Source organism: Haliotis asinina, chromosome 1 (genome assembly GCF_037392515.1).
Source record: "Haliotis asinina isolate JCU_RB_2024 chromosome 1, JCU_Hal_asi_v2, whole genome shotgun sequence".
Lineage (NCBI taxonomy): Eukaryota > Metazoa > Mollusca > Gastropoda > Lepetellida > Haliotidae > Haliotis > Haliotis asinina.
The window spans coordinates 7,855,412-7,867,168 of NC_090280.1; the positions used below are offsets into that span (position 1 = coordinate 7,855,412).

Here is an 11,757-nt window from a genome sequence, read left to right on the forward strand (position 1 = left end):
GCAGATGAACACGTATATTTGAACGATACCAAATGTACACACAGTCACGAGAGACAATATGCATACGTCGTCACTAAGAGGAACGACAATGGAACAGGTGACAGCGGCACTCCCATCCTAATCTGTAATTAGAGTATGTCACTCGTCCACGTCTACTTCCGTCAGAGACCTGGTTATCTTAACCTGTCTAACCAGATACAGTTGTTGTGGCTTGACATTGTAAAACATTATTAGGTCATCTTTACAAATCATGGCAGCATGGCAGTTCAGGAAACAGGAGACACGAAACTCTCAGTTAATCTGAAAATTGCACTAAAATGTCGGCATACATCGTGTCCGTTCGAGACCTTTGGTTGGTCACGAGATCAGGTAGGGAGGCTCACTGATTTGAATGGCACATGTCATTGATCACTGGATTGCTTGGGATATTTACAGACCGTCGGCTCAAGGCTAGGCTATTGCTGAGTGCGGCAATAAACAAAGAAAGAAACAAACGAATACACAAACAAAACAATAGCAGAACTCTTCCACAGTGTTGCTTACTTCGTTTGTCTCTGCCCCAGATTTCTTTCCCTAATTCAACACCATTTTTGGCCCTTCTCTGTCCCCCATATTCCTTAGCATCGTCTCTTCCATCTTCTGCCGTGATGGGTGATGTGACTGGTAACAATGGCGAAACGGGTGAAGGCATTGTCAAGGTACTCCGAATGCGACAGGTCAATTGCAGGAAACTAAATGTTTGTTTTCTGTTCTACCGATAGACATCGGTTGTAGGTACGTTACAGTATTTCAACAATATGTATGTTGAAGTGAAACTGAGAAAAACCGCATTAACGACGTAATGACATAAACATACTGAAGGGTCAAAGAAACGTCGTAATATTGGATATGGCATTCAAGGATTGAAAGAGTATTTGAGCATATTTTTTTAAATATATAAACCGAAAGTGAAGTTTGAATAAACCATGAATCGTGGTGGTATAGCCGGTTTTGCCCTGTGAAGTATTGTTTGAGTTTGAGGTTAGAAATGTTTTTGTTTGTGGAAATGGAATAATTCGAGTTGGAGTCGAGATGCATGTGAATCATGCATGTATACAGGCATAAATTGTCCGCTTGAATGGCAAACGTTCACTTGTTTTCTGAACACAGCAGCGGTGGCAAGGTTAATGAGAGATCAACGACAACAATCCACAGGACGTCTACAGAATCTCCAGCGACAGAGGCCAAAAGAAAACAGTGCTTAGCTTTGAACATGGTATATTTGTGTGATACAAGTGGTACAAGTCTACTATTTCACTTAAGAGTAATTATGTGGAGATCATTGATTCACCGTGTTTCGCCGTTCAGCTTCAACTGATGGCGGTAGTGAAAAAGATATGTGTGTCATATCAGAGAAGGCCATATCAATGAACATCTGTATCTGAATTCATACTTTCTCAATAAACACATAGGCCAGAAGGTATTCACTGTTAAATGTCTCAGGATTATAGTCAAGCAGATTGTGTTTCAGATCGGAGTAGAAGTCGTCAAGGAGGTTGTCTTTCTCAGCAGCTCTTCTGGTCGTTGCTAGGGCGGACTCCATAGTGCCTTGTGTCCACACACGGATCATCTCCGTCATCCCATGGGCAAATCTTTCACGATCATCAATTCCGTCTACGAGGGTAAATTGGTAATTATTCAATGTAGTTCCTATGAAATAACATCTGTTTGAAAGCATATTCAAACGCGTGACCCATTATGTATCGACAGCATGTACATGTATGCTTCACAATTTTTTTTTGATTTTTACGTGAAGTCTCAGTGTAGAAATATACCAGCAGAATGCACGCCACAATATCCAACCATTCACACAAAACCTTTCATTTACCCCTTAGGGGTCTGGATGTGGTCAGGTTATGTCACTGACAGAGTAGAAGCTTGCTCATCATGTCAAGCATTCGAGTGTTGGCCCTAAATCGATTGTTTACAGAAAGCTTTAATACAGATGATAAGTACACGTAAAATCGTCTCTTTTTGTGAAATCAGTTTTGACGGAAAACATTCACGTACCTTTCACGAGACGGTTCCTCCATGTGGTCTTATGTTGACATTCGATCTGTTTAACTTCCAGTCGACACAGTCTTAGCCCAGATGTCATGATGGGCGATGTAATGTCTTCAAAAGGGTGTCTGACTTCATGAACTGTTCTAAAGTATTCATTCAATACCGCCTTCTTCATCTCCATCTGCAAGATCGGAGTTACTGGTATAATCTGCCTTGAGATCTAGTCGGTAGATATTTTCTGAATATTCTCCTCATGAACTAGTTACCCGGGGAATACATGAATTCTGCATACCTCTTAATAAACACTTCCACAAAAACGACACCGTTTGGAGCGTAAGTGAAATGTATTTTCATTTCATAGCTACTTGTACAAGGTTCTTTATATGATATAGTGCATTTTTTTCTACAACATGTGACTGAATAGTCCCAAGGGTCAACATTGACCGATTTGGTACTTTCTTTTTACACATTTCTGCAAACGAAAACGCTGAAAGAAATCTTCCGAAACAATTCCTGTGTAGATAAAGGGGGCAAGTGGTGAAAGCCACAGCCATTCACTGCAGATGTGATTTTTATTGCACACTACATATGTTGTGGATTGTGATCTATGAAACCAAGACATCACATTGTCTTGACTGCTGTTCAGTCTGTGGCTGAGATATCCATGGTGCCAGTCGTAAAAAAGTCGCTATTTTGTTTAACAAATTTTAACGATGGATGTTGAGCTGGCCGCATTTTCGGTCCTGAGTATGAAGGCGCACCATATTGTTCCCAGCTTTACCATGGTAGATCATAGATGCCAACTATACTGGCAAGACGCTCTAAACGCGGCTAAGTGTGCTTCTTAGTTATATTCAAAACATTTAACTACTCCAAGGTGAATCACTGAACACCCTCTGCTGACTACACCTGTTACAAATACGTCGCCTTCAAATGGACTCACTGGTGTTCAGCATTAACCAAAATGAATAATTGTCTTGAAATAGCCGTTAGACGTATTATACAGAATACGTAATAATACATTTAACTTGTTAAATGCTATTAGACTTTCTCAAGCACTAGGACTTGTCCAACCTTCGTTATCTTCCCTTGTTTCCAGTACTTCCGGAGCATAATGTTGAAGATTGTGAAGAGGCCATCGGCCGAGGACACAGCATTACCGTAGAGCAGTTCGGGATCGTAGATGGGGATGGAACACACAAGATGACCACCTGCCCATTAGTGTGTAAACTATTGGTAAAGCATGGTATTTCCAGATATGTAGACTCTAGTTAGTACATAAATATGTGATATCACAGTCACGAATAACATGTAAACGCATCATATAGGTGACGCCACCCATTCCTAGGACATCAGGCTTCAATACCTACGTTTAGCCGACCAACGATTGCAAAATAATACCATACGTCTCTCATGTGTAATGGTTAAAAGAGTACATAATATGTGAGTTTTATTCGCTCTTAAAGACGACTGGGACATTGATGCATGAGGCACCGTACCTTTCATGAGTTCTCTGGACCTACACTGAAGGAAGTTCTTCCAGTCATCAGCTGCTATTTTCTTGGCAGCGTCCCTGGACATCGCGTTCAGAAAGAGATCTGATGTCACGTCGCCATTTACGTCAACAGGTCTGGAATAAATCCAGACAACTTCAAGAAATCCACGTCTTATATTATAAGTTACGCTGCTGCAATTTTAAGTACAAACAACAACACTGCGAAAGGTAGGTGTGAATAGCTATATCTACCTGGAGAGCCAGTGCAGTGCGATGAAACACAGTATGATGTTCATGGTATTGGAGGGCACGCACTGTTTGTAGAAGTTCGTAGCACATGCTGATATGAAAAGTTGAGAGTCGTTGCCAAGATAACTGGGGGGTTCACACACGGGACCTGAGAAAACACTCAAACTACAATTTACCACGTTTCCGGCATCACCTCATACACATTTAACCAATCATGTGGGTGTCAGATGCCTTTCCACTTATAGTTTTTGATCTCATGCAAGCGAGGCTCACATTTGACACATATATTCATTGCATAAAATTTATTGACATTTCAAATTATTAGCTAGTGTAGATTTGTGAACACGCGCTACCTCTTTCAAGGTGATCAAAAGTATATGACTAGAATGTAATCTAAAACGACATACGTGCGCATTCGTGTCCTATCTTATTCCATTCCCCACTGCAAATTGCATAAAACCCTTCTTTATATCCTAATGTTGTCTGAATGTTTCATTTATTATTCAGTGGAATAAAATGAAATGACGTTTTTTTTTGAAAAGCCGCAGATAATTTGCGTAATCTCTTGCCATCTCAGCCACGATTTCAAACATGTTCAAACGTTATCACCCCGATACCTCTCAACAAGCGTAATAAATCCAAACTTTAATCATTTGGGCATCCTCACAAAATTCCCTATGTGCAGTTACATCTTTATATTGGATGGTTGGGCATATCCTTATTTAGAATGAAAGCGCAGATCGTTAAAACGTTTCCTGTGAAAACACATCCCGACTTCTCGAAACAAACTTCAGTTTTTGCTCAAATTTCAAACTGAGTTGACAATTTGAAACAGCTGCATTTCTAACTCAGCTACATTTTGAAGACAGGAATGCTGAAACAACTTAATTACTCTATTCATTAAACTCAAATTGTCTACTGCGTTTAAGTTTAATATTGATTTTACTTCATTCTGGGAAATGCATTTTCTCAAATTTGAGTAACAACTCAAACTTAAGTCAAGACAGACTTACGTTGGTTTCGGGAAATCGGGCCACATTTTGAACCCTACGATTTCTCTCTCAACAGAGTGTAGGTGTAATTTGGGGACAGGATGTTTCTGGAAGAAGTAGTTATCCCTGTATATATACGTAATCCTCGAGTCACTACTTATCTTGTTCCTGGACTGGACTGTCAAACGTTAAAGAAAGGAACTTATCCAAAGCGTTTAGTTATATCTGTGATGTCATGTCGTTCAGTAATGACAAAACAGCCTTCTGATGATTTACTCCCAACAGAAATAGATGGAGTCACTCAGATGGGCCTGATCATAGTTGGGGAAAAGCAGGTAACACGTCAAGAAAACTAACACAAGAGCTAGATATGAAGGATACAATCAGCCGAGATGAGATACCTACGAATAACACCATACTTTGAGTCACATCGGGGTTTTCTTTTCTTTTTCTTTTTCAGATCTAGACATATGAGTGTTCTGAGTACAATTGCGAAACATGCATGACATATATGTTCTATCTGGTCACAAAGCAGGTGTTTGTGGTCACTGTGTGGGTGTTGTGGTTGCTGTGAATGAACACTACATGGCAGCTGATAATTGTTCCCTACATGTCCTCGGTGCGTAATCAACGTCAATATGTCCAGTCACACTGGAGAAGCCTCGCACGGGACTGACGTGGTTCTACCGTCAACCAAACACTCTAGGGCATGAACATGCACATGTTTATTGCATGTATAAACCCAGAAAATACTTACCATACAGTTTGTGAAAGAGCGCGTTGAAGTCATTTTTGTAAGTGTCTTCATACATGACACTGATCTCAAGGTCGCCACCATAGAGGCGGCGGATTTCTCCTGAAATACAACCATGTCCTTCAAACTACAACCGATACAAAAAGAGCAGAAAGACATATAATTAAGGACTTTGTGAGCGGCATTCAACGAAACGTCAATTACAAAATACACTGAAAGTTTGAGTATATCGGAAATCACCACATGTCAAGAACCTATATATTTGTGAATAACTGTAACCGCAATATTGAATATTCTATTGAATACAGAGTGATAGTGAGGATACCACAAACCCATGTTATACATTTACGTGTATACTTATCTCTCTATTATTCTAGAATGGTGAAGTTCTGGCGGTCGAATGGGATGGGAGTTTTCACAATCAGGGATGACCGGGCTTTGATATAAAACCAGTTGTCGCCATTTACCATGCGTAACCACCGCGCAGGGAAATGTTTAGGATGCAGCGACCCGTGAAGCTCAGGGGGTTAGAATTCATCTTCAGTTGCCCATGTTTATCGTAAGACGCGACCAAAGGGATAGGTTGGTGAGGCTCGCTGTTTTTCTTGACACGTGTCCAGTTAAGTAAATCTATGTTCATGCTGTTGATCACTGGATTGCCTGGAGCAGGCTAGATCATTTAGCTGAAATATTGCTCATTCACTGAAGATACAACATATCATTTCAGCTGTGGAAGGACCAATCTTCAACAAAATAATAACACCTGGTGTCATCTCAATTGCATAGTGATTCGTCGAGACATGGTATCGATATCAGCGTATCGAATGGCCACAATTACTAGATTGTCTGGTTCAGACCCAATTTGTTTACAACATCATACAGCCGTGATAACTGATCATGATGTAATCACAATTATACAATCGACTGTTTTGGACAAAGATTTTTTACGAGTGAGTGAGTGATTTGAGATTTTAACTCACATGGGCAATATCTCAGCCACATCGCGAATATTAACATGTTTTAATGTCACAATACGTCATAATTGAAACCTGTTGAGGAAGGACACTAAAAGTAACTGGAATATCACAGACATAATTATAGACTATAGATTAGTATGAATAAGTGAGTGAACAATATTTCAGCCTTATATTGACAAAAACAAAATGTAAATTCTCCACAAATGCATGTATAATATAAAGAAGTGTCTTTGAAGGACTGTAAAACCAACTAGAACGTAACAGTAATTCAGAGGTAAAAATAGCATCTATCTCTAAAATTTGATTTCAAATGCGGACATGAAAGTATAAATATCGGCTATATATAGCTCCTCAACCGCTGAAGGTACATCACATGGACCTTAGCTGGATTTACATCATCCCATCATCCCGCAAATACACATTGGCGATTATAGTCAAAATTAGCCATACTTTAAAAAAGCACATACTGTGTGATTAAAAAATATTTCGAGTGAGAAATCATTTCATAGGAAATGCCTTATTAGGGGGACAATAAGTTTACGCGTTTAAAGGTAATGTCACAAACAGTCAAAGTCGGCAATTTATTCCCACAAATTAAAATGCAATACATATCAAAATTTATCGATTAATTCAACCTCCTTTAAAACTCAAGTATTAAATGAATAATATGTACCTTATTAAAAGTATCGATCTTCATTGATACATTGAAATATTTATCCCTTGTGATGGAAACAAATCAATAGATTTCTTATGAGCATGGAAATGATTTTGTCGATTTTGAGAGCTTTCTGTTGTGTGGTTTGATTTTAATGATAGTGCAACAGAATCTTGAGATGTTTGGTATCATTTAGAGCATGGAGCTCTGGCTGTTGAATAGGCATTATGTAATGCTTTACTAATCTAAATACAAAGTACCAATATTTGTTTCCTTGCAATGTTTCTTTCATGCATACAGTGCCAACCAAACGTATAAGTGATCTTCATATGATATACCTGATTTAGAAAAAAACATAATTTTGGTAGAATTGCCATGAACCTGTAATTTTTAAGTAATATTTTTATTCCAAATGCCCTCTATTACATTTGACATTTAACTGATATTTTACGATGAGCATATACATTCTATCCCCACAACAGAAATAGCCTGTTGCATCTTGAAAAGCCCCTTGCACGGTGTTCACGCACGGTAGCTGGTGACAAACGGCTTTGAATCAAAGATCAATGATTTCTGATTGTCAAAACATCACATCCGTTCGGTCGCCAGAACTTCGCCACATTTTCCCTAATTTGGGGGCCTGGCTTCTTGACCAACAGTTAGCGACAGCACAAGTACGTGTGCATTAATCTTACCAGAAACGTCTGTGTAAACCACACAGACCTACTAAAACAACAGACTTAACGGTCAGCGCATGTACTACTGCTTTGCATTGTGAAGTGGCACCCTAATACATTTTATCACTGTTATTGATTTTAAATGTACATATAAGGCTACTTATAGTATACATTCAGGTAATTATGAAGTCATAGTATAATCCTGAACACTGTGTCTCTCAGGCTACAAAAGTTAATAGTTAAGTCCTGATGCAGACACATGTACTTCGCGTGATTTCCACAGTTAACAAGTTCATATTTGGTAACACACTGCACACAGATATCACAGTCTGCAATTCCGTTGCGTGTCACACAATCTCCTCTTGGCACAAAGACATTGTGACCTTAGTGAAGGTCAGTGTTTCATGGTCATTATTTTGAGTGTTTTGTTGAAAATACACATTTAGCACATTGTACTATCTTAGTAGCAATATCCCGGATGTAGAACACATACCGTCATGTGTTTCCTGATTAGAGAAGAACAAAAGGTTTAATCTCAACATGACTACAAGTATTATAGATTTGAAAAAGGTGAATATATGACAAAATTTCAACAGTATGGATATCATAGCTTTCATTATCATACTAGTCACTTATAATCACAGTTAGTTTATATTGTTCAATAAACAATGTCATTTTAAAAAGTGGTCTCATACAAGGCATTTGTAAATCTGGGATACACTTTCTGACTGGTAAGAAGATTCGACTGAAGTGTCCTGTGACTGTAGTTTTGACTGCATTCAGTATGGGACATAGCACAATGAAAAACACACATACAAAACTCCAGGATATAACACGTCGAAAAACACTATTTATAATACACCTGTAACATCAGACAAATGAGGTTTAGACAATAGATATTGATAATTACCTAACATGGCTTGTATTACGTCCATCGATATAGAAGCATCCGCCACTCCATAGTCCCCGATGTGGAACTGGTTGGAATCTTACCTGCCAAAAACTCCATATTTGTCATCGTCATAATTATGAAGCAAGATCGAATCAAAATTACCATTCAGAATTGTCATAATGGATCCATGAAAGATTCACAATAGCTAAGGGGCATATTTGTAAAGATGATCTAAAACTCGACACATTGCATGTCAACACAATGCTACTCAAATAAAACGTTTGTTCGTTTTATTTGTTTTCACAATAATGGATAAATTGTGTCTATACCATGACTGCCACTTGCCCGTTAATTCATACATATTCAAAAGATAAAACACGTTTAGGTTATTCAGAAAAAAATATACAATGGATCCGGTTTACACTCACGTAAGACGTCGATGATGTCGTGTTTAATGGCAGCAGCCGCTTTACGCTCACTAACGAATTGGACCCTGTGGTTGCATCGCTTCATCTCCTCCATTCTGTAAATCTGTACTGATGACAATTTGTTCTCCTCAAAGAAGTGGTAAGTAAGTCCTAAAACAATTCACAAATAAATTTAAACCTACTGCTGTCTTTAATAGTAGTGTATGTGTCATGTTGATTTATGGCTAGATTCTTCAACAGTTGCTGACATCTGAAATGGTGATATAAATGATGATATATTTTTTAAAAAATTAACTTTAATTGTTATAAATCCATATCTTGATTCAATCGCGGTGTGGCTGAAATGCTGCTGGTGTGACTTGAAATCCTGACTCGCTCACTCACTCACTCAATCACTCGCCCACTCACTCACTCACTCACGCACTCACTCACTCGCCCACTCACTCACTCACTCACCCTGTGATAATCTGGTGGTTTTAATGTCCGATGCCATTTTGGGTTTTTTTTAAATTTATCCTCCATCATTATAAATCTATAACTTAAATGTGTCACTCTATGGCTGAAATACTGCCGTTGTGAGTTAAAATATTTACTCTCTCGCTCACTTCAAAGAAGCCATTCCGAAATATGCATTAATGCACAAACACGTCCGAACAGCTACCGAGGGAAAGGATGAGACCAGCATGACTAAAGTCACGTATATCTTCGATGGTGTGTGCTGGAACAGGAAAACTGTGTGATTAATTTTGCTTACTGAAGCAAATATACAAGTGTAATATAATTGTGATCACTCCCTTAAAAAGACAATAAGAAGGTCCATTATGGGTAACCGTCCAGGGACTTTAGCCAACGGCTATACTTCAAGTGCCACCAATTCAGTGCGATGATCAGACTGTAGGTGATGTATCGCAGTCCAAGCGCCTGAAGATTTTCATGACATAATGTACTGGACAATCCCCATTTACCAGAACGAAATAATAAAACTTGTGTGCCAGGAGGAGAGAAAATCACGCCTCGACTATCCATTGAAAACGAAGGCTTTTACAGAAAACGCAGACGCAGGACAGGAGCAGACTGACGCAGATCAACAAATACCACGCAGAATAGAAGGGTCTCGGGTGAGAGACAGTCACTGTCAGCTGCACTTCCTTCAACAAAACCACCATTGCCGAACACCGAACAACGTGTTGTGAGCATGACCGAGGGAAATTAGGTTGTAGACAAACAGTATTTTCATAAGTCTATGAACCCAAGACAAGGAAAGACTATCGGATTTATGTGAGGCTGCTCCTTGAATTATGTATAGTTAGGAGAAAAAATGTTATCAATATTTATTTTAGAATTTGTTTAGGGAGAGATGATAATGGATTTAAAGGTGATAGTAGTATAGGTAATGAGAGTTCTGGACCACTTTTCAAAAAACCCCTCTAAAAAGCCTCATTTACTAAATGAGGCTTTGGTGGGACCCTTAGCTCTTGCTACTATTGCCCCTACTACAAAGCCACGCCATCACGTTTACCGTGACTTGGCAGGCGGTAACACTGTGCCGTACGGTACGATCAATAATTCTTCTCTTACAAAACCCCTACCCGGCCCATCCCTCAAGTAGTACATATCCACTTTATCTATGTTGTAAGTTTTGACTGACTATATAGGATCGGTGGCTCGCTTACGGCTATGTTATGTTTATATCAATGAAACAGTTTAATGTGAACCGCCTACGATCTCTTTGGTGTTCATAATAAAGGCTTGCTGGGCTTTTTGTATTCCCTGTGCTATGTACTTTTTTTTCTCGTCCTCGCTGATAGCAGACTTACGAGACTTGGATCGAATATCTTGTTTCATTCCGTTATATTTTTTGAGTTCAGAGAGGATTGAACTAAACTCCTCTTCTGAGATCTTACTGTCAGAGAGTGCCGTGGAAATTCGCTCACTCACTGTGTTCAGCTTTGCTTCGGCCAGAACCCTGATCTCGTCGTGTTTCAATACCTTACGATTAAGTGTGCGTGATACTAACTTAAGCGCCAACCCTACCAACCCTGTCACCCCAGCCGTTATTTCAATACCTAGCACTATAGGTGCAGCCACGATGGTGGTTAACAACCCAACGCCTGCCGCCCCTAGTCCCATGCTGGTTGCCATAAGGGTAGTGTCAGCCCCATCCACGATATTGAAAGCTCTATTATATTTTTTACATAGTGCTTTCCGCGTGTCACGGTCTTGTTCTAGTTGACGTTTCACATCACATAACTGCCTCAAGCGGAACCCATCTACGGTTTCCAACGTCTTCGCTACTTCCTCTACAACTGGGTACAGACCCATCCTATAATATATATTATGAAAAATATTTTAATTGAGTTTCAGTTAATAGTCTATCAATGAATTTGAAGCCAACAAGGGATAGCTTATCATTCAAGGTAATAGGTGTGATTCTCATAGATAAATAGTCTGTTGTAATAAAAACCCCTTGCAGGCTTATTAAGTAGGTTAGATGAGAGGTTGAAACATTATTTTGTATAATAATACGACAATCTTGGTCTAAGTGTTCGGCATACCAGTGTATTACCAACCCGGGTAAAATTTGGTGTCCTCTCA

At 39.2% G+C, this 11,757-nt stretch overlaps 1 protein-coding gene across 1 annotated transcript; it reads right to left on the bottom strand.

Moving 5' to 3' along the window:
• Positions 1 to 1,426: 1,426 nt before the first annotated feature.
• LOC137287070 (uncharacterized) lies at positions 1,427 to 9,256 on the bottom strand. The gene is made up of 8 exons (XM_067819228.1): positions 9,157 to 9,256; positions 8,753 to 8,830; positions 5,537 to 5,635; positions 3,791 to 3,935; positions 3,543 to 3,673; positions 3,118 to 3,254; positions 2,050 to 2,224; positions 1,427 to 1,653 (listed from the first exon to the last, which is right to left on the bottom strand). Exons 1-8 carry the CDS (start codon positions 9,254 to 9,256, stop codon positions 1,427 to 1,429), a joined length of 1,092 nt encoding a protein of 363 aa, XP_067675329.1.
• Positions 9,257 to 11,757: the final 2,501 nt, after the last annotated feature.